General features: G+C 46.7%; 1 protein-coding gene across 2 annotated transcripts in view; it reads left to right on the top strand.

The window, feature by feature from the left end:
* UIMC1 (ubiquitin interaction motif containing 1) overlaps positions 1 to 24,490 on the top strand; it is an 814,141-nt gene extending 789,651 nt beyond the window's left edge. For both annotated transcript variants that reach the window (XM_069651488.1, XM_069651487.1), the window contains one exon: positions 23,153 to 24,490. In XM_069651488.1, the coding sequence (XP_069507589.1) occupies positions 23,153 to 23,420 (268 nt within the window). In that variant the 3' untranslated portion in view covers positions 23,421 to 24,490. The remainder of the gene's footprint in view (positions 1 to 23,152) is intronic.
* The last annotated feature ends 1,228 nt before the right edge of the window (positions 24,491 to 25,718 follow it).

Genomic DNA, 25,718 nt, shown 5'->3' with positions numbered 1-25,718 from the left:
CCTTTCTTGTTCCTTCCCCTGACATCCAGGGCAGGAAAATCCTTTCCGTCAATTTTCTCTTCTGTGGGAATCCTGTGGATTCCCTATCCAGGCTCCATAGTGACTTTGAAGACAGGAAGCGAGGGAGGAGTCCAAAACTCTGTAGCCCTATGTCTTCCAGCCTGACTGCGAGAATCCAGTTCAAACTGGGAGGCTGGCTGTCCTGAAAGAAATGCCAGCCCCCCCCACCCACCAAGTTTGAAAGTTGCATGGCTGTTTGATTGACTGGGTTCCTGCATAAAAGACAGATCCTGGAAGCTGAAGAGGTAGTCGACCACTGGAAGAGCATGATGAAGAAAACGTGGCTGAGATGCTTTCCAGCGACCGGATAGCCGGCTGTATAACCAGAGCCTGCTGTTACCCTTCCTTCCAACCGACCAGGGGACTCTGAAAACGACGACCCCGATCCAAAGCCCGGTGGGACCCACTAGACTCAAGAAGACCTGCATTTTGAGCCATCCCACGTCGTACTGTGACCTTGAGGGCTGCAATACCCCAAATACCCTGGGGCCTCGAGCCATTGTGCAGTGCACAGTCTTCCGAATCTTGTGGAATGTTTGTGGGCATCATGCTGGATCTACAGAGGCGTGAATCGAGTCCTCACCAGAGTGCTCAACCTTGCAAATGACGAGAATCCGACCAGCGATATTCAGTGTTCTTCTGGCTCCTGAAAAGGGCGCCAAAGCCACAAAGCCGCATCCAGCCACAAAGAAACTCTTGCCTGGAGCCTTCTGCGTCGATCCTTGCTGAAAAAGCCTATCCAGGGTCCTGTCTTTTGTCTTCATGATGAGTAATTCAGTGCATGGGTTTTTGGCTGCAGATCCTCAAGTCCTCCTGCTGCACGATCTTCTGTGCGGAGGTGTACTGTGTTGCTTGGGTATTACTTACCTTAAGTCTCTTGTGATTCCTGTGTAATTTTGGGGTGTTGTCTGTGATTGGGAGTCCTCTCGTCCAGTTCACTCAGGCCAATGCTGGAATCTTCTCTGAAGTCCCTGGACTCTCAACTAACTTTGAAAGTAGAATACTTACTTGTTTGAACAGGCTTCCTCTGGAAATCTGACTTTGCCTGCAACTGAGCCCTATTTCACCCTGCCTACAGCTGCATCATAGACCACTAGGGGCCCTCTTCTGCCTCTGAGAGAGCCCATGTCATAGAATTTAAGGAGTCTGCTTTGAAAAGTAAAACAAGTGTTGAAAAGTGTACTTACTTGTCAAAGAGTTGGTTGGTAACTAACTCTGAGAGTGAACAGTTACAAAAGTTCTTGCCTTGAAAGTGTTCTGCCACTTGTAAAAGCATATGTAGAGTCATTACTTACCTTAGATATGTTCTTCCATTCTGAAAAGTATATATAGGTTTGACCTACCTGGAATAGCTGTGTGCCATTCTGAATAGGTGTACTTAAAGTCTTACTTTCCTTAGAAACTGTTTCGCCATTTTAACAGAAATTAGATATAGGGTTTATTTACTCACCTATGAATTGGGTCCCCCTCTTCCTAAAAGTAATGTTGGTTCCACTGCACTATTCCTTTTAGGGTACAAATGTATGAGTGTCCCCAATTGGGTCTTGCTTCCACTGACTTGCTGTTCGCATGTGCAGAATAAGACTGCCTTAGGCTATACGGATCTTTAACTTGCTGATAGCTCCTTTTAAACGTGTATAGGTTTTACATGCCTAGAATAGTTGTGTCCCATTGAAAAGTGTTTTTTAGGTGTAGCTGATCTTGGTATGCATGGTGCAATCCTCAATTCGTGTAAAAGGTTCTTACTGATCTTAGACTGTGTTCCACTGTGTACACTTCCAATCATGGACCACTTTGGTCCCAGGCATTCAAAGCACTCCAGACCCTGGCACCCAGGATGTGTATTGGAACCAGATGTTCCAGCCTACACCCTGGGGGCGCGCACACAAGGCACGCAGAAGCCTGCAAAAGCTTGCCGTTTGGCGGGAAAGTGCATGGTCAAAAGAGGACTGACCAGAGTCGGCTCGACCTGGGGAAGGTGAAGGGGCAAAATTGCCAAAGAACCTTGTGGCAATTTTGGAGCCAGGCCACCTAACCGTGCCAAACGCGGTAATCGCGGTTTGCATGGCAAGAAAGGGTTAAAAATATGCGAAATGATAAGCTGCCACCATAAATCCTTTGAGAGTATCTAGGGCCTTTGGAAATGACTAGACCCAAGTGCACTGTACTGTAAGGTACATTGTACACATGTTACATATTGCTGAAAAGTTGCAACATATACAAGAACTAAGGGAAACAAAGTCTCCCAGTACTGACTGTCTTTAAGGGCATGTCAGTTTCTCCATAAGAGGTGAGCGAAAAGCCCCGAGGAGTGCAGCAGAAGGCTGTGCTCCTTTGGTAAAGTCAAACTATGGTTATTAAACAAAGAAAACATTTGGGGGGGTACACAACCGGTGGGAAAATGACACATTAAATGGAAATCCTTCCCAACAACAGCGCAGGGCCTATTTTGCCTATTCCACCTTTGCAGCTGAGGGACATTTCCTTGGATATTCTGTCGACCATGCACAGCTTCCAGAGATCCAGATGAGGATGTTTCTAGCTCTGGCACCTGGGGTACCCCAGGCCCCAGATCAACCTCTGGCAAAGTTGAGGAAGTGTCCTCTGAAGCCCCCATTTCAACCTCTGCCACCTCGTCGGGTCCCGTCTCCCCATCAGACCCAGACACGGGTACGGGGACGGATACAGCCACGAAGACCACAACGAGGATATCGTCGCAGTGGACAGCAAATCTCCACATTTCGATGCTCCATATAGGGTGTCCCCACTCCATGATCTCCAAAGCCAACGAGCTTTTCCAGCGAGTGCCTGAGAAAACCAAGAAGGAGGGCTTCTTGTACCAGACGCGCAAGGCCAAGAGGAAGACGGTCGTGGCGGTGCCCCTTCGGGACGATGTCTGGGAAGAGGGCCTAGACCCCTTGACGAATCCTTGCACAGCCCCAGCCAAACGGGATAGGCTGGAGAAGAAGTATTGGTTGCAGGAGTCCGATCCCATGTGCCTGAGATCGCAGCTATCGCTGGATTCAGTGGGATCGGTGGCCGCGAGGAAACAGTCGGCCAACCCGCCCTCGTCGTCTACGGTCCCTCAGAACAGCGATGGGAAGAGGATGGACGCCATGGGAAAGAAGGTGATTTACACTGCAGCGTCCACTATCAAAGCGGCCAACGCACTGCTGATCCTAGCCAGTTACCACAGGGAGTTGTGGTACAAGCTGGGGACTATTCTGGAGTTCCTCCCCAACGATAAGTAGATGGAGGCAATCGCTCTCTTCCAGGAAGGGGAGGTAGTGTCTGATCACGCCATCAAAGTAGCTTTGGACGTCGCTAACACAAGGTTCCGGCAAATGGGGAACGGTGTCTACCTTCATCGCCAAGGCTGGATGAAGGCCATGAATTTCCGGCAGGAATTCCAAGCAAAGGTGCCCTTCGACGGAGAGAACCTATTTGGGAAAGTTGTCAAGTCCCTCCAGGCCATCAACGCGGATGCACAGACGGCCCGTTCCCTAGGAACCCTACAGCAGCACTGCTCTTCTTTTCGCTCATCCAGGGGAAAGTCGAGCAGGTCTTCAAAAGGCTGCTCCTCATCGTACCGTTAGCCCTCCAGATCCACAATTCAGGAGCCTACAGAGGCCATTCCCAGAGCAGGACGCTGGTGCCAAAGCAAGACCGAACCTGGCCGGGATGTCGATCCCCCACTCATGCACCCCGGTGGGAGGCCGGCTGATGAGGTTTGTCAGCGATTGGAGAAAGATCACCACCGACAGATGGCTGCTGGATGCTCTCGCCCAGGGACACACCCTGGAGTTTCAATGCAGGTGTCCACAGATTCTCTGGTTACCCAACTGGAGCAGCCATCCCTCAGCTCCTGGAAGAGGTACGGTCCATGCTGCGAAAAGGGGTAATAGAGCTAGTTCCCCAGCAACTCTGGGGCTCTGGAGTCTATTTCTGACACTTTCTGGTCAGAAAGAAGACAGGGGGCTGGAGGCCCATCCTAGACCTACGATGTCTGAAAAAATACCTGAAGTCACAAAAAATTCAGGATGGTCACATTGCAGCAGGTACCCGGCCAGCTGGAAAGAGGAGACATCTTGACCTGGAGGATGCCTACTTCTACGTCCCCATTCACAAGAAACATTGAATGTTTCTACGTTTCGTGGTGTAGGGACAGCACTACCAGTTCAAGGCCCTACCTTTCGGCTTTAAGTCGGTCCCCAGAGTGTCCACGTAATGCATGGCGCCAGTGGCAGCCCATCTACGTCTACGGGGCATACACGTATACCAGTATCTGGACAACTGGCTGATTCGTGCCTGCTCGTGGGAGCTGGCTGAAGGACACACAGAGACGGCCGTCCGGGCTACTTACGGACCTGGGATTCTCTGACAATTATTCAAAGTACTGCTTGACGCCACCACAGAACGCTCTGTTCCTGGGTGCCAGGCTCAATACAGTTTCTTGCCTGGCGTCACCCGCTGAGCAGAGGATAGCAGCCATTCTGGGGAAGGTGCAATGACTATCGTCGACGAAGGCGGCCACGGTGTGGGCCAGCAAGTCGTTACTGGGCATGATGTCCTGCATCTACCTCGTCCGGACCCCTTCAGGAATTCCTGGATGCCCACTGGGTACAGGTGCCCGGAAGCTTCAGGGACAAGATACCTCAATGACTAGTTCCATCGGGCAATAGTATGGTGGGGCGTTCGCTCCAACATCGCCAAAAGCAAGGGATTTCAGAGCCCGCCATACCAGGAGTCGGTCACCACAGACGCCTCCCTAGAGGGATGGGGAGCGCACACCAGACGTCTGCACGCCAGGGGCTTGTGGTTGACAGAGGAGAAAGATCTTCATATCAACCTACTGGAACTACGGGCAGTGTTCTGGGCCCTCAAGTCATTCCTCCGGTCTCTGAAAGGCAAGTTGGTGAGGATCTTCACGGACAACAACACCACCACCATGTTTTACGTCAGGAAGCGGGGGATACTCGATCCTCTCTCCAAGGAAGTGCAGGACTTGTGGTGCTGGGCAGTCGGACAGGTGATGTTCCTTGTCCCTCTCCACCTGGCATGAGTCAAGAACACCATTACAGACTCCCTCAGCAGTGAACTGCACTCCTGCCACAAGTGGGAGCTTAGTCAGGATCAGGTGGACCGCCTGTTCGTCAAGTGTGACAGACCCCAGGTAGATCTGTTTGTGATGGTGGCGAATTCCAAGTGCCAGAAGTTTGCCAGCAGGTTCCACCAGCTGAGTAGCCTGTGTTGATGCTTTCCCCTTCCCGTGGGAGTGGCTGTTCCTGTACGCGTTCCCTCTTCTGCTAAGACTCATCAACACACTGAGACAGTGTCAATGCAAGATGATACTCATCGCCCTGGTGTCGCCGAGGCAGGTTTGGTATCCCGACCTTCCCAGCATGTCAGCTTTGCCTCCGGTCAAGCTGCCAGTGGTTCCGGATCTTCTCACCAGAGGAGACAAGGAGGCACAACCCTTCATCACAACCCAGGATTGCTGAACCTTAGAGCTTGGCTCCTGCAGCCCTAGATGTTGGAAGATCTGAGTTGCCTGTGCACCGCAGGGTGATCCTTGCCAAGGCCAGGGTGTAGTCAGCTTTGAATTGCTACAGTCACTAGTTGAAGCGTTTCGCTACTTGGTGCTGGTCTCAGAAGATTACCCCTCTGAGGGTCACGGCCCTGCAGGTACTTCCATACCTCCTATCCTTGGCCAAGTCCGGGCTGGCGCATGCCTCTATCAAGGTGCATCTGTCGGCTACCTCCCGCTACACCAGGTTTCCAGGAATATCTTCACTTTGCTCTCATCTACTCGTCAAGGAGTTCCTCAAAGGGTTTTTTTGATCATTCCCACCCGTGAAGGCCACTGCCCCGGCATGGGTACTCAGCGTGGTTCTGACAAAGCTCATAGGGGGCTCCCTTTGAGCCTATGCATCAGGCCCCTCTCAAGTCCTCTTGTGGAAAGTGACTTTCCTTGTGGCCATCACCTCTGCCAGGAGAGTAGGTGAGATCCAGGCTCTATCCTGCAAGCATCCATACCGGACTTTCCACAAATCGAGGTTGGTACTGCATGTGCACCCCTCTTTCATGCCGAAGTTCACTCAGAATTCCACCTCAATGAGCCTTTGGTGTTACTTGTATTTTTCCCGAAGCCTTTGTCACTGGCTGAAAGGGCCTTGCACTCGCTGGATGTTGCTTGTGCCCTGAAGTTCTACGTGACACGCACAAAGAATTTTCAGAAGACTTCACAACTGTTTGTGAACTTTGGTCCTGTGAACCATGGGAAGGCCTTGTCAAAGGCTTCCATTTCAAGGTGGCTCTCTAGCTGCATCACACACTGTCATTAGTTGGCGAACCGACCGCTGTTCGGCCCTCTGAGAGCCCACTCGAACAGAGCGATCTCTGCGACAGCCGCGTTCCTGTCTGGTGTGCCCCTGCTGGACATCTGCCGGTCTGCGACGGGGAGGTCCACGCACACCTTCACGAAGTTCTACTGCATCAACAGGGATTCGAAGGAGGAGTCCAGAGTTGGCCAAGCAGTGCTACACAACCTGTCCGCTTGAGGTGAGTCTGTTCCAGAGATAGGAATTGTTGCTTCTGTTGAGCATTGCCACCTCACGTGGTTGTACTGCTATGTATTCGTTATTCATGAGCATGTGAATCCATGCTAGACCCCATGCTGGAGAAGGTTTAAGTTACTTCCCTCTAACCTTTGTTCTCTAGCATGGGTCCGGCATGGATTCACATGCAAACCCTCCCTCAGTCACATATGTCCTATGCAAAATATTAAATTGAACCAGCTGGAAACAGACATTCCTTGATGTCTTCTGGACCAATTCCCAGACCTGTGCCCATTCTTCCACCGGTATTTGACGTCCCATGTCTGCCTCTCACTTGTCCTTAACCTTCAACTCCCCCTCTGAATTCCCCTCCCGCAGGGCTTTATAAATCCGCGAAATGCGAGCCCTACCTCCCGTCTGATCTAGCAGAACTCGGAGCACCGGACAAGACTCTGGCTCCTCTGGAATTCCTGCCTATATCTCCGCTAACCTACGAACCACTGCCCCATACGCTAAGAAAGAGCCCCTGTGGTAGGTCAAACTTCTGGCACCATTCCTTGCAAGTAAGTAGTTTCCCATCTTTGAAGAGGTCCCCCACCTTCTCACATCCCTTCTCCCGGAGCCTCTGTATTTCTACCCTCCCAATCGCCCGACTGATAAACACCCCATAGGAGGTTGCTCTCATACCGTCCTCTAATCCCCCTGCCACCAACATACTTCCTCCACGTTTCTCTCACCGCCTCAAATACTACAGCTCTACCCCTATCACCCAATGGGTGCCAAAGCAATTTGAATGCCCTGAAACTCAGCGGCAGATCCCTTATCAATCCCTTAAGGGCGAAATACAGTTATTAAGTGAAAATTAAACTGTTTTTTCTTTTACCGAGGATTCCCAGCCTGACGACAGGGAATATTCATGAGCATGTGAATCCATGCCAGAACCTTGCTGGAGAATGAACCAATCACTAGTCTTGTCTCCATTGGGCCAAGTGCACTACGCATGTGTGTCAGTGCCAGACATACATTGCGAGACGAGGTAGCATCAAGAAAGATGGCCAACATTGGCTTCCAATTTTCAAAAATCTGGGTCCATGGCACATTGCTTAGGATGAAAGAAAGGAGCAGAGCTAGTTTTAAAAAGAAAATATTTTTATTGCCATTTAGTAAACATATCTCAACAAAACATGAAAATTCCCCCACTGCCCTTAGCCCACCCCACGCCCTTGGGAACCGCTTCCCCATTCTGCATCTTCTGCAGTATTTAAGTATTTTTTCTTTGTTGTTCTCCTGTATTTACTGATATTTCAGTTCATGTCCAGAACCTGGATGTTTTGGGGGCCCCATTGTTGTACTAAATCGATTTTCAAAAAGTTTAGCATTTCTCCCCTTCCCTCTGGAACCTGTCCGCATCCCCTTGGACCCCATACGTCTTCCATTCCATCGCCACTATGTCCCAGATCTTACTGTACCAGCTTATCATCGATGGAGGGGAGCTTTGTTTCCAATCCTTAGCAATTACCATCCATGCTGCAAGTAATGCTGTTGTCAAGGCTCTTTTCTGCAAAGATTGTATTTTGCTCCGGGTTCAGCATTCCTACCAGGGTCTCTGCTGATGTCAGGAATATTTCCTGCAGGCTTTTCATCATCTCTTCCCAAAATCCTCTGATCTTGGGACATCCCCACCAGATATGCATCCAGTCCCCCACTCCTTGCAGCTCCTCCAACATTCATTGGATATAGATCTAAACATCTTATGCAGCTTGCTGGAGGTGTAATGTCATTGGAGCATCATTTTATACCACGCCTCCCGCAGTTGCAGTGACCTAGTCAATCTTGTATTGTTCCTCCACAGTTCTTCCCAGTGTATCAAGGGTATTGCTTCCACTATAGCGTCTTCCCAAGCTGTTTGATAGGGCCAGGGTCCTTGGTCTGGGCATTCTTGTAGCAGTTTGTATATATCCGCCACTAGGTGGTTGTCCCCTGAGTGCGAGGTGATGAATGTCTCAAATTTTGTTAGTGGCGTCAGTGCAGCTTGGTGGGTCTCCTTCTGCCTCCACCAGTGTCGGAGCTGGGTATATTCGAAACGATCTTCTCTCACTCCCACTTGTTTTGCAGGCTACGAATGACATTACTACTCCTTCCCATATCATGTCTCCAATCTTTTCACACCCCTTTTCCCTCCACCTTCTAAATACGCCTTTGGTCATGCCCGGGGTGAACTTGAAGTTGTCAAATATAGGCGTAAAGGGAGATCGTATTGACAATAGGTGCACTTTCTTGATTTTCCTGTCCCAGATATCACATGTCGTGCGAAGGACCCTGATTCGTCAAGCATTCGGGGGTCTCTCATTCCCCCGCAACCAGAGCAGACCTGTTGGGGGCATTCCAGCTACTGCCCTGTCCGTGCAAGCCCATATTTTGGTATTTCCTGATAACTACTCCTTGACCACCCAGAGTTGGGCAGCTTCATAATACTGATATATTGGGGACCCCTATTCCACCCCTATGTCTGGGGGACTTCAATACGTTCATAGCTACTCTCTGGTGTTTATTCTGCCAAATGAATCTGGAGATTAATGTATTCAGAGTTTTTAAAAAAGGGACTCAGAATGGCTATTGGCAGTGTGTGGAACCTATGCAGAACCCTCAGGAGGGTCACCATCTTGAATGTTCATACGTCCCATCCAAGAGATCCGCCTTGGGGACCACTCTGTAAAGTCAGTCTGTGTCTGTTTGATTAGGTCCGGTATGTTTGCTTTGTATAGTGCGGCCACTCTGTTTCAGTTTAATGCCTAAATATGCTGTGCTACCATCGGCTACCCCAGAATAGGTAGCTTTTCTGTATTTGACTGGCCATTTCTTTTGAGAGACCTATTTCTAGCATCTCAGACTTCCCCATGTTTATTTTTAAGCCTGACCGCTCTTCCTGTTCTTTAAGGGTGGTTAGTAAGGTGGGTATAGATCTCTCCGGGCCTACTAGTGTTATGAACATGTCGTCTGCATATGCTGCTGTTTTATATATTTCCCCCCCAAAGGGGACCCCTCTGATGGCCTGGTTGTCTTATTACTGCTAACAGGAGATCTAGGTAAATAGTGTACAAATGAGGGGACTGGGGGCATCCTTGTCGCATCCCTCGTTCTATATGTACTGCTTCAGAGATTTGGCTATTTACTGCCAAGCGGATCACCAGGGTACTATAGCTTGCTCTGATCATTTGTATATATTTAAGTCCAAAACCCATTTGGACCATCGTTTGAAACAGATACGGCCAATCCACCCTATCAAAAGCTTTCTCAGCATCCAGCGAGATGATCGTGGCCGGTATCTGCTTTATCTCTAGTTTTTCTAGAAGATGAATGACCCTTCTGGTGTTATCCCACGATTTCCTCCCTTTTATAATGCCCGACTGATCCTGCCCTATGATCCCTGGGAGCACCGCCTTTATTCTTTCTGCTAAAATCCCTGTATACATTTTTGCATCTATATTCAATACTGCAATGGGTCTATAAGACCCACAACTAGTGGAGTCTTTATTCGGTTTCCCGAAGAGGACTACCTTTGCTTCCATCATAGTTCATGATATGATATGATATGATAGTTTATTTATATAGCGCCTATTCACAATGTGTTTTAAAGTGATTCAAGGCAAGGGAGGGAACAAGGGAAAATACAGTGACATTCTTACAGGCCATGAACAGTAAGGATGTGAAATTAACAATCGTACTCGGCCTGATAACATTTCAGATAGTGCAAGAGCTAAGACATAGGTAAGGAAAGGAGGGGAGAGTGGGAAGGAAATGGAAACAGACAGGTGACTACTGTACTAGGCCTGACGACATTTCTGGTAGAGCCAGAGAAAACAAAAAGTGAGGGAGAGGGCCGGAGAAAGGGAGGGGAAAAACAAAACAAGCGACTATCGTGCTAGGCCTGACAACATTTCAGATAGTGCTGGAGGGGAGAATGGAGGAAAAAAAACAAGTAAGGGGAGCGGGGAGGAGACAGACAAGGTTGCTGTCATACTAGGTCCAGGGGACAATTCTGATACCCCAATTCATCACCCCTTCGCCCTCCCTAAATGTATTGAACAATTTTGCCAGGAATCCTTTAACTTCGTACAGTACATTTTATAGAACCCCCCAGTAAGGCCATCTGGCCCTGGTGCTTTATTGCTTGGCAGGTTTTTTATCACTCTACTGGTCTAGGCTCGCTTTCTTTTCTGCTGTTCTCTTTGTCAATTCTATGCTTTATAGGAATGCCCGTATCTCTTGTATATCCCGTTTCCCCGTACAGTACAGCTCCTTGTAGTATGCCGTAAAGGCCTGGGTTAGCCCTCTTGATTTGGTTATTAGTCCCGCCACCTCCTGGCTTTGTTCCCTCTACATGCCGCTGACCCTTCTGTTTTTTTTAGGAGCCTGGCTTGCATTTTGTCTGCCCTATTTGCATTCACTTAGTATCTTTGTTTCAGCCTTAATATGGCGCTTTCTGCCTTAGATGTGTTTAGAAGCCGCAGCTGCCTCTGTGCCTCCTTGACTTTATTTATTGTAGTTCTCCCTAGTCTTTTGGCTTGCTAGTATACTTTGTGCCTGCGTCAGTGCTTCCTCTAGCTCTTTCTCTAATTTGTCTCTATCTTTTTGCCTTTGGACTTTTAGAGAGGTCAGCTCCCCCCTTAGCACTGCCTTAAAGGCATCCCATACACACCTCCGTGCGGCCCGGCTATATTGTTCAATGTGAAGTATTCAGTTGTTTTAACCCCTAACCTTTTCCTGAATTACCGGATCCCTCAGTAGGTCACTTGGGAGCCTCCATGACCATAATGGGCTATTTAATTTTAACTCCCCCAGATATATCCTCATTGATGCATGGTCTGATATTTCTATCGGGCTGAGATCTATATCTATTCAGACCCTCCAGGATATTGCGGCATGAAATGGAAAATTTTGCGGCACAAAAAAGAAAAAATTGCGGCACACAACTGCATTTTTTGCGGCATTATTTATTGTTGAAAAATACATCATTTAACATCTTTTTTATCCAAAAACAGAGAACTTGAACAGTACAGAGTGTTGCACATTGAAACAGGAATGTTTGAGGTGATGTGGAGAACTTTTAACAAACCTTTGAGCTAACTTTATCGAGCAATAGCATCAAACTGTGAGCCTGAAATGCCCGTCATTGTTTTTTCAAAGCAGTCTTCTGAGTTAATGCCTTCTGCCACTTCATTTATAAGCACTATAATGGCACTGATTGCATAGCTTTCTGAGCACCCCCGTCCATTCCTGAGCTACATCAGTTTCAGTACTTGGTCTCAATCCCATCTCCCCTAATCACATCAGTCCTGACTTGCAGCTCCTCTTTTATTCTGTGGGTTCCTAAATATAGCTCTACCAGTCGACCTCAGTCCTGACTTTCAGCACTCTACGCAACTCCTGCTTTGGTACCTTCATAATGCTGCCCAGCTATAACCCCTGCATTTTCAGTACTGGGATGTAGACACATACAGGCACACACGCACACAGCTCTGCTAATCTACCTAAATTCTAAAATGCGCCCCTTCTGCTATCCCCCCTACTGAGATCCTCTCACACAGGTGCGTCCAGGCACACCTGTCCCTAGTTAAGGTAACCCTTATGGTCCATTTCTGGAAGCCCATCACTGCTTCACTACCACTCTTTAGTCATGGCATGTGAACCCAATGTGTACGGGCAGTCCTCCGGGGTTAGGTCCACACATTTCAAAACAATGACATTGAAGTGGAGCTAAACACCCTCAAAGCCTAAATTGGCAGATAAGTACCAAAATCGAAAATTTTAAAAGACTGGGGAGTGAAGCGTTGGGTATAGATAGTGGGTGAGTGCAGTGAAGAAAGAGGAAATCCAAAGATGGCATGGGGGTGGTGGGATCCCTATGAAAGTAAATGGAAGGTGTATCTTAATTAAAGATGACAACGTCGATACGATAATCTCAAAAAGACTCAGTCTCCCATCCAAATGAGCCATGAGAATCCTCCCTTCAGCGGAGGACAGGAGCATCCTCTGCAGGCCATCTGGCTTGCCTCCAAGGCTGAAGGCACTTCCCTCGCCAGCATTCGTGCCCCAGATCTATACTCCCAGTCCGTTGCTGCGCACTGCTAGAATTGTTTTGCATAAATCAGAGCATTTATGTAATTCCTTTAGCTCTTAGTCTTCACTGTGGGTCACCTGCGTCTGAAAATCACCTCCTTCCCAGTTCCTATTCCAGCTTTCTACCAGATTCACTGCCTGCTCCTCTGGAAGCACTCTCGAAACCGCATAACACTCTGAGGTGCTCCCACAGTCGGTCCATCGCTACTAGTGTTCTGTGAGTTGCTCCCAAAGCCTTAATCCTCCACAGCAACACTGTGTTATTTGGGGAAGGGGTCCCTCAAGATGCTTCTTAAGCTCAAGGGATCCAGTAAGCGCTCTTGCCAGTAATCCTTCCAGGTTTCCTGGCACCTTAAATCCTTTAAGTCATTTAGTGCGGTGGACAGGCCACATCACTGGTGAGGGTCACAGCACAGCTCTGGCAGCAATGCGCTTTACAGGAGCTTGCTGCCATGTGAAGAGGATATGGGATACTGCTGTTGCCGAAGCTTGGTCTCGGCAAGCTTGGTGTCAGTGCAGACCCTCCCTAGAATAACTCTGTTACACTTAATCAGGTCCAGTACCTCTGCCAAACACAAAACTTGGGTTCCTTCCCCAAGATAGTTTCTATGAGTGTCCTTCACTGAAGTCCTGCTAAAAACAAGCATTTGCAAATCCAACAGTATTGACTTGATTTTAACATAACTGTGTATAGGAATTGCCAGCTGCTGCTATGGTAATTAATTGCAAGGCCTTTGTCATTTGTGTCCCGTTCTGTCTGGCCACGCTCTTTAGGACAGCCAGGCTGAGTCACCACAGCCTAACATTTTGGGGTGTGGAGGGGGGAGAGGGCTACAGCTCGATCAGCTCCATGGAGGGGCTTGAATTCAAAGGTGTCAACCTTGGTTCACACCTTTGAACTGAAGCCCCTCGGTTTATTTGCTTTTTGCTCAGTGGAGTTGTTAACCTTTGAGCTGCTGCAATTGGCAACCCCTCTGTGGATGCTATAAATCATTAAATGAGCGTGAAAAAGATACATAAAGCTAATGTGTCTTTTTTGCGCTCATTTAATGATTTATAGCGGCCTTAGCGGGAAAAGGCAAATTTTGCGGTGTTTTTGCAAATCGCAAAATCGCCAGAAGCTGGGTGGTCTGTCTATTAGTGAGCTCAGTATCCTGGGGGTCCCCCATGCGTAGTCTATTCTTGAATATGTCCGATGTACATGTGAAAAGCACATACACCTTGTTTCCTGTCCCTTTTTCACCCTCCACAGGTCCTTTAGCGCCATCCCTTCCATTCTCTCTTGTACCGCCTCCGATGGCTGTATGCCCTTGTAGGTATTCTGCCCACTTCTATCGATCTCTGGGTCCCAGGTCATATTGAAATCTCCTGTAATTATCATTTCACCGACTCCAAATTGCTCTAGTTTCCCCAGGACCTGTTTTAAGAATGGATCTTGATCTGTGTTAGGGGCATATATGGTCTCTATGGTGATGGGTCTCATTCCTATCTGCGCCTGAACGAATATGAATCTCCCATTATGGCCCATTAGCGTATTCGTTATTTTTGCACCCTGTGAGTTCTTGAAGCCTATCATTACTTCCACTGTCTTATTGTTAGCATTAGCCTGGTACAATTGTTCACATTGCTGTCATTGTATCTTATGCTTGTCTTCTTTCCGTATGTGAGTCTCCTGTAGTAAGAATATGTCCGCGTTGTGTTTTTTAATCTGCATTTGGACCTTCTTCCGTTTTACTGGCCTATTCAGGCCCCTCACATTATGCGAGAAAATCAATAATGGCTCCCCCATTGGTCTATCCAGCCACTCCTTCCCTGACCTTTGTGCACCTTATGTGTCCTTCCCTTTTCATCTATATGCCAAGCTGACTGCGGTTCCTGTTGCCCCCCTCCCCTCACCTCTCCTTTCCCCAATCTCCTGGGTCTGACTCGGTATCCGTGGACAGTTCCCACTTAGTGGGCACCGACCCATGTTTCACCCGGTCCCTTAGGTTCTCTAACCCGTTTGATTCCAAGTAGTGCCTCTTCTTCTTTCCCGTTGGGCCACCATATACAGGATCACATCTGTTGTTAATAGGTATGTCTGTTTGGGCGCCTCTCTCTTTCCCTGTTGGTTTTGGTTTCGTCTGGCTGTTTGCCCCCCATATGCCCTGTTTGCCTTGGGTCCCTTCTTCTTCATTTCCTGAGTCTAGGGCCTTTTAATTTCTCTCCTCGTTTCCTGTGTACGGTGGACCATTCCCAGGGCTTAGGCTCCCGTCTGCGTGAATCGCTTCTTCTCTCATCTGCGACTGCCTCCTCTGCTTCCATCCCTAGAACTGCTAGTACTTCATCGCATGTTTTCACTCTTTGTTGTCTCCCCTCCCAAGGGAATATCAAGCCAAAGGGAAGTGTCCATTTGTATAGGACTCTTTTTTTTTTTTTTTTTTTGTTTCTTGCAGTTTCCTGGTCACAGGGCCCATTGCTCTTCTTTTCTGTAGGGTGACTGACGCTAGATCTTAGAATGGGATGACCTCCGATCCATTTATTGTAATGGTCTCTTGTCCACTTGCGGCTTTCAGTATTCTCTCCTTTTCTTCGTTAGAGGCCAGTGCTGCTAGGACGTCTCTGGGCCTGTTCCCTTCCCCATTCCTCTTCAGGCCCACTCTATGTACCCAGTCTATTTTTATCTCCTCCGGGGTGGCTCTCGCCAGCAGGGTATCGAAGCATTGTTGGATTGTGCTTTTTAGATCCCCATCTGAGGTCGTCTCAGTCAGGCCTTTGATCCTAATGTTGCAACGTCTCGAACGGTTTTCCAAATCCTCGGTTTGTATTTCAAGGTTTTGTGTGTTGGAGGCTATCTGTTCCAATAATTCCAAGTTCTGGCGCACCTCCTTTTCCATTTCTGACCGCCCTTGTTCCGTTAGATCCACTCTGCTCCCTAGGGTGGATCTAATTAATTATTATTATTATTATTATTATTATTAATATTATCCATGATTTCTTTCAATGCATCTTTTAAATCTTCTTTAAGGCCTCCGATAGGTTGCTGAAAGGAGGCCGTCATCCTCTCCTCCATGCCCAGTAGGCACTTTTGTAGATCTTCTTTCTTTAGGCCCATGCCCTGTATCGCCTGTGTGCCCTCTACGTCTCTCTCTGCCAGGCAAGGCAGCTCTTCTTGTGCTGGTTCCACCAACTCTTTTTGCCAATATCTTTCTAATTGGCTTTTCTTTTGGCTTTTCTTATGAGGCTGTTGGCCCCGGGGTCTGTTTGCCTTGTGGAGGGGCAGACTCCCATGTCTGCGTTCCTTCCTCTCTCCCCTGGTGCTCTCTTCTGTTAGAGATTGGTGTTCCCCACCGCGCTGGACTGTTATTCACTGCTTCTTTTCTCTGTTTGCCTCTCAAAGTATTGCAACTGCCCCAAGCTGCTGTCTTCTGGTCCCCCTTTGTCTCAGTGCTCTGCGGTCGCCCTTACAGGGGTCCCCAGGCCTCTCTTCCCTGGAATGTTTGCTGCCCATTCACAGTTAGTCTTCCCCTCTTCAGCACCCTTTGGAGGCGTTTTGCATTTGGGTAGTTGGCTCTTGCAGCCCTAACGTAATGCCTGTCGTGCCCACCTCCTCCACCAGGTCCTGCGTTCTTCACTTATTTAGTTTACAGACTGTGGGAGTCTCCAACACATCCGTTTCTCTTGCCGGTGCTTCTCGGGGTCCTGTTTATCGTCCTCCTTATGCCTGTCCTCACAGTCTGGTATTTATTGCTTGCAGGTGATGCAATGCTGCGTTTGACTATACCAGCCTAACCTGTCTGCCTTTCACTTTCCTTTGATACAGAGAGGTCCCAGGGCTCTGCATTGGGCGGGGGTCCCCTTCCGTATCTCTATCGCCTGTTCGCCAACTCCTCACCACGTTTCGACTGTGACCAGCCCTCCAGGGGGGGGCCCTTCTTGTCTTGGGCCTCTCTCCTGTTTGTGTTCACTCTTGACGGGGCTCTCTTCCCCGAATACCTTCTCTCCGCTTTTAAGGAGGATTGCGCCGCCGGCCAAGTTCCTCTTCTTGAGCTTCCCTCTGCATCGCGGCCGTGGATTGTCTCCTCCTTACTCCTGTACCTGGACCAAGGGGATTGGAGGCTCTGCTCCGCTTTCTTCCTGAGTGGATTGGCACTCCAACTGCCCCCTTCCGAACCATGCTCCCCTCGACTGCTCCCGGCCAACAGTCACAGCGCGGGGTAGTACCTTTCTCACAGGAGGTCATTCAGCGCCAGTCAGCGTTTTGCAGAGCTCTGTGGGTGTTCCGGGACGCTTCTTTTCTCTTCGTCCAAGTACCTGGATTGCGGGGAATGCAGCTTTGTTCCGTTTCTTCCCCAGGGTGATTCTCACTCCCAGCTGCAGTTTTGGAGCTCCTCGCTCCCCTAGATGCTCTGGGCCGCCAATCTATACGTGGCCTGGATTAGATCCTCTCCGTAGGTTTTTCACACTCTTTGAGTGTTTTACCGTCTTCTGTTGGTTCTCCGGGCATACACACGCTGGAGACCAAGTAATAATACTGGGTCACACAACCGCTCTCATATGGGGCCCAAGATGGGCACGTATTTATATCTGATTCACGACAATATGTTCAAGTATCCATAATATACCATACTTCTTAGAGAAAGGAAGATGAGTCTTTCTGATTCATATCAAAAATGATTTATCCACAGTAGTTCAAACAAAAAGCTATCACTAATAATCCTTAGTGAGGAAGCAGTTGCCACAATCCACATGTATTAGACTAAAAAAGCCAATGCATTTCGGAAATTATTTCCTCCATCAGGGCGAGTCTAATTATATAAGTCCAGCAAGCAAGTATATAACATAACAAATGCAAGTATGTGACATAAATTCATATAATGGTGACAATTCAAACGAAACATACATTGAAAAAAATGAATGAAAGGAAACATACCAATCAGTAGATGTTACATCATGGGTAAATATCAATAGTAAAAAAGAAAAAAGAAAAAGAAAAATGCCGTAAGTGGTTTATAAGGTAAATAAATGAAACCAAAGAATAATAGATGTGGATTTACCTCATTGGTGTGGTCAGTGGTGAAAAACAGAACGTCCTGCGTTCATGCCCACTCAGCAGTGGGTTGTAAATGACATTATGCACAAAGGCATGGAGAAAATCCACTCGTGCTTACAAGGAAACCAATCTGTGGATCATAAAAGATCCAATTAGATACTGTGTTTTACACTCATACTTGGTCAAAGAGAAGGATTGTGATCAGATTCTTACTTTGTAATACACAGATAGAAATGATCCTCCACTGTGCAGCTGCAGGGCAGTGACAGACTGCAGTGTGAAACCGTTGTCTAGGCAACGGTTCTTTTGTTTAGCACTGCAGTCTGTGTCACTTTTAGTGATGTTGGTGGCTATTATCCCTTTTCCGCAGTTTTTTACTTACTGGACGTTGAGGTGTTGTGTACTATCTCCCACTACTTGGTCACGTTCAGCATGTTTTTACACATTTAATGGCTGTGAAGTCCGCTGGTGTATGACACTACTGTTTGGAAGCATGAGCTCTAATGCACAACCTAGGCTGGGCTTGAAATGGTTTCTTTTCTTCCCTTTTTTTTACACATTTGGGAGCCGTGGTGTATCGGTGCATTTTAATGCTCTATGAGATGGTTGGTGACCGCCCTTCTTATATTACAGATTGGTTCTGCGTCCTCTTTTGTAATCATCTGCAGACTTGGTTGTCATTAAAAGGGATTTCCTCCCCTTGCCCCACGTTGTGGGTGGCTTCACTTGCGTGAAGGTAATTTTTATTTAATATATCCTGAACAATTCATGACTGTTGTCCTGTAGTGATCTGTGGCTCATTGGTAGTGTGATGTGTCCTTTCTAGGTGTGACGATATTTTCGGCGGATTGAGACGCCTTTTGAAGTATCTTGGTTTTTCAATGAAGAAAAATTAGCCTATCTGTCATTTACAGACGTGCGTTGAAGATTCACCACATTAAGGTAAATCTAATTGGTTTAATTTCTAAACCTTTTTGTGGAATTGTTCTCTTGACTGAGTCAACTCCACTTTTACATTTGGTAATACCCCCTCCCCTGGGGATCTGATTAGTTTCCTCTGTTTCCCTTCTTTGCAGGCTGGTTGCCTGAAACTACCCATTCAACACGGTGTTGAGAAGAATAGTGGATGTTTTAAAGGTTCCCCTGAAGAATGTTCGCCCGAAAGGGGCTTTAAAGAACAGAACCATGTTGGGATTATATGTTGTTTTAGTGACACATTTAGGTTTTTTCTATGTACTGTGATATGTGATTTCGTCTGTGTCCATTTGTAAGTGGTTTATTTGAAATTTAGCTTTTTAGATTTTGTAGGTTTTAGTGGTAGTTTTGTACACTGTGTTAGGTGTGGGTAGTATCTTATGTTTTAATTTAAATATTCTGTATTAAACAAAAATGTTTTTTGAAATTCGGAATGTTGCACGCAGTCTATGTTTTCAAGACCTGTAGTGCCGGAGAATCTGTCAGAGGTGTCTAATCGTTGGGGGAGAAGGAGGGGTGGAAGTAGAGAAAGTTTACCATCTTATCCTTCTTTTATAATATAATCTATGTTCCTATTGGTGGAGTAAGATGTGGTACATATAAATAGGATCCTGTGTACCTATTTGATTACATGAGATCTGTGTGAGACCTGCAGGTGACATGGTTGAATGTCAGATTCCGAATCAGCCTTTCATCCTTCCGCTATTGGGACATTAAGTACCACTGACTTGGCAATAATAAGGAACAGGTTACTTACCTGTAACAATATTTTTGCAGCATTACATATGTGCAATAGCAAAAGGCTGTGGAATGCACTACAACTGTATGTATCTTCTTGCAATTGTGGGTGTGGACCCATGGGCATGTCTGCAATGAGGCCCATATGACACTGACTGAAAACCAACAGTGCCTCATGTTAGGAAGTTTTTCTGAAGTCCAACTAAGGGCTTAGTAAAACCATTAATCTGAGACAGTTCAAGACTCCACTCTTCGTATAAGGCTGTACCAGCCAAGTTCATGGTAGCGTAGACAGAGCAGCTAGGCTTAGGTGGGAGACAGGGCAGTAGAATCAGTGCAAAGAAATTGTAATACAAATATGCTCCAAAGAAACACTGAAACACTATGTATTGTAAAAATAAATGGTTTATTTAAATACAAGGCCTAGATCAATCTTGGGGGAAATGAGTACTGTCAGAGATCACATAAACACATTATAAAAACACAATACTATGCTTTAAAGTACACAGACCAAAGCATAGACCTTATTTAGAAAACTAACAGTATTCTAGGTAAATCAAACCTTTTCATACACATTCAGTATAGGTGACACCTATTCTTGTGGAGTAAAAACCAATAGTTACTTTCAGATTACCTTCAGTATTACAAGGTAGTAGACCCTAGCATTTGTACCGTGATGCTCGGCAAGAAATCACTTTGTAAACCAACTGGACAATATACATTTCTGAATAGTGGAACACTGATTCAAGGTACAGTATATACCTATAACTGTGATTCAGGATATCGCAGTTATTCTAGGGGAGTTGGATCTTGGGGTGTTATATACAATTACACTTACTTGTCAGCTCAGTGGAACACAGTCTAAAATCAGTATTAACTTTTTACACTAATTTAGGATTGCACCATGCATACCAAGGTCAGCTACACCTAAAGAACACTTTTCAAGAATGGCACACAGCTATTCTAGGCTTGTAAAACCTATACACTTTTAAAAGGAGCTATAAGCAACTTAAAGATCAGTATAGCCCAAGGCAGACTTATTCTGGACAGGCTAACAGCAAGTCAGCAGAAGCAAGATCCAATTGGGGACACTGATACATTTGTATCCTAAAAGGTATAGTACAGTAGCACCAACATTACTTTTAGGAAGAAGGGGACCCAATTCACAGGTGAGTAAATTAACCCTATATCTACTTTCTGTTAGAATGGCCTAACAATTTCTAAGGAAAGTTAAGACTTTAAGTACCCTTATTCGGAATGGCACACAGCTATTCCAGGTCGGTAAAACCTACATATGCTTTTCAGAACGGAAGAACATACCTAACGTAAGTAATGACTTTACATATACTTTTACAAGTGGCAGCGCATGTTCAAGGTAAGAACTTTTGTAACTGTTCATTCTCAGAGTTACAGTTACCAACTAACTCTTTTACAAGTAAATCAACTTTTCAACACTCGTTTTACTTTTCAAGGCAGACCCCTTAAAGTATCCAGCCCTTCCCAATTCTATGACAGGAGATCTCTCAGAGGCACAAGAGGTACCCTAGTGGTCTATGAGGCAGCTGTAGGCAGGGTAAGATAGGGCTCAGTTGCAGGCAATGTCAGAGTTCCAGAGGAACACTGTTCAAACAAGTAAGTATTCTACTTTCAAAGGTAGTTGAGGGTCCAGGGACTTCAGAGAAGACACCCTAGGAGGATTCCAGCAGGGGCCTCAGTGAACTGGACAAGAGGACTCTCAAACAGAAAACACCCCAAGACTACAAAGGAATCACAAGAGACTTAAGGTAAGTAATACCCAAGCCAACACAGTATCTCAGCACAGAAGAAGAGTTTGCAGCAGGAGGACTTCAGGATCTGCAGCCAAAAACCCAGGCGCTGAATTCCTTATCATGAAGACAGAAGACAGGACCCTGGATGGGCTTTTTCAGCAAGGATCGACTCAGAAGGCTCCAGGCAAGGGTTTCTCCATGGCTGGAGGCGGCTCTGTGGTTTTGTCGCCCTTTTCAGGAGCCAGAAAAAGACTGAATATCTAGTGGGTCCATCAGGCTCTGGATCGGGGTCATCGTTTTCAGAGTCCCCAGGTCGATTGGAAGGAAGGGTAACCGCAGGCTCCAGTTATACAGCATGCTCTCCCGTCACTGAAAATTGCCTCAGCCATGTTTTCTTCATCATCCGCTTCGGTTTTGGTTCCAGTCATCGACTACCTCTTTAGCTTCCAGGATTGGACTTTTATGCATGATCCCAGCCAATCAAACTTGTAGGGTTGGCAGTCCTTTCGGGACAGCCAGCCTCCTAGTTTGAACTGATTTCTTGCAGTCCGGCTGGAATACAAAGGGCTGCAGAGTTTTGGACCCCTCCCTCGCTTCCTGCCTTCAGACACTCTGGAGCCTGGATAGGGAATCCACAGGATTCACACAGAGACCAAATTGACACAAAGGATTTTTCCACCCTGGATGCCAGGGGGAAGGAACAAGAAAGGACACTGAAATGGTGAAAAAAGAAGACTGGCCGTTTTGGTAAAATGAGCGGCCATGGGTGCCTTTACCGGGGCTGTGGAAATAGCCCGCGGTAAAGGTGAACTGAATTAGTTGAAAGGTTCACTGCCACCAGCCATTAAAGGTAGGCTTGTCCCTGTAACATAAATGTTACAGTTAAAAGGAGAAAGGGGATACATTGTATCTCCCCAGCACTCCACACAAGGTGGGATGTGCTGGTTTCTCCTAATAAAATGTAAAAGGGATGCAGAGAACCTTTTTATCCTGGCAAACTGTAGCCCTCACAAGGTTAGCCGGAGAAAGTTAAACGGGGACCCCCAAGGGCAACCCAGCAGTAATAAGCAGTATGTGTCAAAGGTTGTCAAAGAGGATAAAATTAAACAGGCACTATGCAGAGTCTTAAAAATGACACCCATAAAAAGAGTAAAAGACTGTGAGTATGGAAAAAGGTTCCCACTCACTGAGGTATAGGGCAAAATAATCCACCAGTCCAGCAAAATGTTCTGTGGTTGACACAGGTCAGGAACATTAATCATTGCTATGAAAATCTTCCCTAACACCTCACACCTGGGCACAATCTTCAACTTGTTTTTAGGCTTTTATTCCTGCTTCCTAATTAGTCAGCAAACAGCATATTCTAACAGAGTTGAGATGCTAACATAAATCATTATGAAAAGACCCTTTGAACAAAATCCAAATGGAACACATTAATTACATTATAACAGTCACGTTTACAATTCAGATGCAACTTTTACTCTGTCCCTGTAAATGATGACAAACTCCAAAGCAATAAATTATATATGCTGGTGCTACATTACCAGAAAGAATCATTACAATTCACATGAAGAAAATAAGGGAAATTAATCAACCATAATACATAAATAAATAATCAAATCTGAAGCATAATGATATCTTTGTGCAAACAGATAAGGCTGTCCACATGTCTTAAGGCGACTTACAACAGGCGCACGTTTTAGGTCATATTTCCTTTAGGGCCATGTTGTTGACAAGCCTATAATAAATAAATTCACTCTCCGTGCGCTGTAATCTGAGAGCACTGTGCCGTTGTCAGTGGTGTTTTCAGTAGTACATTTGCATCTGTAAAATATAATTGTCTTATGGTATGACGGAATTCCTTGTGCAAGCCAGCTCATGTTCTTGTATACTTTCTTTAGGCTACATCCTTACGAAGGCGACGAGGAAGAGGAGGCAGATGATGTGCACAGCTCAAAGGAACCCAGTTCTCCTGACGACTTCACTTCACAGCTCAACATCAGCAACTCTCCAATCAAGTCCTTTGTCTCCATCTCTGAGGCCACTGACTGCCTGGTCGATTTCAAGCAGCAGTTCTCCAAAGCGCCTGGCAGGGGACGCAGTAGAGGTCCAAGCCGGGGAACCAGCAAGCGTTCACGCAATAGAGGCTGGCGAGGGAAGCGCCGATAGGCCCCAGACAAGAGTAGACTTGGGCTTATTGAACCTGTGTACAGGACCACTGAGAACCATTTGGGGCATTCTTTAACCTGAAGAGAGAGATCCTGGAACCACGATAGAGAGATGTTCACAACATTTGGGACAATTTAGGCTGAATGAATTATAAGTGAGCATAGAACCAGGGCAGAGGGACACTAGTGGGGGTGGCTCATGGAACTTGAAAGGAAACCGAGCTCCTACAGCTATTTCAGAAGAATGCTGAAAATGAGTGTGAACTATAGGAAGGAGCTTGAACTGGAGGTGGGAGCATGGATCCGGATGAGAAACATGGGTGGAGATTATGGGCTGAGAATGTAAGAGAGATCCTGTTGAAGAGCAGACTGATGTTAAGAACCTGGCTGTAGAGTAGTTGGGTGTGGTGCTGTCATTGGTAGCGAACATGGAACAATGGCAGAGGGATCATTGGCGTGAAGAAAGGGGCTGCAACCAGAAGAGAGAACTGGATGTAAGACAGAGGGATGCTGTGTGGGAAAAGATACCGTAATAGGAAAAGAAAATCTGGATCCAGGGCAGCAGGCGCTGAATATATGGGGCTTTACAGATTGCAGGATAGGGGACAAGTCTGGTATTCGCGCAGAAAGCCACTACTAATACCCTAAGGAGGCATTTGTTAATGCCAACGGACAGACCATGGCACCCGGCAGAGGAATACTAAGAACCTAAAGGGTGAGAATTTATGCTGTAATGGCAGAAAGGGCCACCAAATTAGGACCTGGGGATGCTAATAGACATTGGAGGAATTTGCGGTGGAGCTGGTTGAAATGAAGGTGAGACCACTCAGCTGGAATATGCGGACACTACGAACTTGTGAGACAAGGCCTCAAAGGCAAACTGGGTCTAGAGATGGTGTAATGGGGCTCATTTGTTTTCCGTTTTTGTATTTTTTATACAACTTCAAAAACAAGTATATGAATTTGTATTATTTACTGTGCTTAATGTTTCTGGATTCAGACTCGAGCTGTTTTTTAGGCTGTCATTTAACTTGATAGTAGTAAATGAATTTATTAAAGTGTCAGAAGCTCCAGGACTGTAATTTTATGGGTGAAAACAAACTGTGATTGAATTTTCATCTTCACATCGGGAGACCGAGACAAGCTTGTCTTTAAATCCTAGCAGCTTTAGCTATGCAACTCCCACGATTCCTTGATATTGACTGTGCTGGCAGGGGCTGATGGGAGTCGTAGGCCAAAGCATCTGCAGGTGTCAGGTTGGATCCCCTGCTCTGACAGCACATCTGGCCACTCTGTGTCGGGCTCACATCTTTTCCAGGCTCTCCTGGCTGCTTGTTGACCTGCCACAGCGTCACTCAAGATCCTCTGGCTGCTGTTTCAGCTCATCCACTGGGCCCTCTGGAAGCTTTTTTCTCCAGCAGCCCCTTCTCTAGAATTTTCAAACTCTTCTTTGTGCTGCTGCCCCTCAAACCTGTATCTGCTGTTGTCTGCTTTGAGAGCCCGCTCCTCGGACCTCTCTGCGCTTCTGTTGTCATCTCTGCAGTTTCCGCTTGTTGCTTTCTGTTCTGTTACAACTTCCTGGCCTGGCTCTGCTGGTTGAACGGTGATGTTGCTGCTACCTCCCCAGCTGTGTGGGCTCTCCTCTGAGAGATTTTTCAAATTCTGTTCTTTCTGTGACACCTCAAGGGTTACCCCAGCCCAAACCATGAAGGGTGGCTGGGGTTCTCTCTCCTTTGTGATAACTACCTTTATTTGAGATCCCTCTATGCATTTCCTGTGCAGCTACCCTCTCTAAGTTTCGAGTTCGGGAAGGCCCACAAATGGGTTCCAGAATCTACACTGTGCAAAGCAGATGTGCTGCCTTCTTGCAAGAGCTCTGTACAGTAAGGAATAATAAGAGATTTAAAAGGGGCCTTGCTCAGCCATATACAAAGGCACACTACAGTACAAACCTATTAATGGAAGATGTATTTGTAAAGATATGGATGACTCGGACAAAAGAACCTCACGTGTTATGCAAGCCATGTTTTCATCTGAAAGTGTGTGCGGTATTTAAATCTTTGCTCTCACTCTTTCTCGCCCTCTGTAAAACACAAACACAATGTTACTGACAAATGCAGTATGCCTGATTACTTTAATTACAGAGTGCATTGAAAGGTGCTTCCACCATGTAGAGAAGAAGGTGTGCACGTCATTGATAGAACCCGCTCCCTCACCTCCTACATGCTGAATGAATAATAAGAAGACACTGTGATATATGATATGGCATTTATAACGTGCCTATACGCAAGTGTTTCAA

This window comes from Ambystoma mexicanum, chromosome 3p (assembly GCF_040938575.1).
Source record: "Ambystoma mexicanum isolate Mex_15411 chromosome 3p, UKY_AmexF1_1, whole genome shotgun sequence".
Taxonomy (NCBI): Eukaryota; Metazoa; Chordata; class Amphibia; order Caudata; family Ambystomatidae; genus Ambystoma; species Ambystoma mexicanum.
This window is presented reverse-complemented; position numbering and strand designations above follow the sequence as displayed.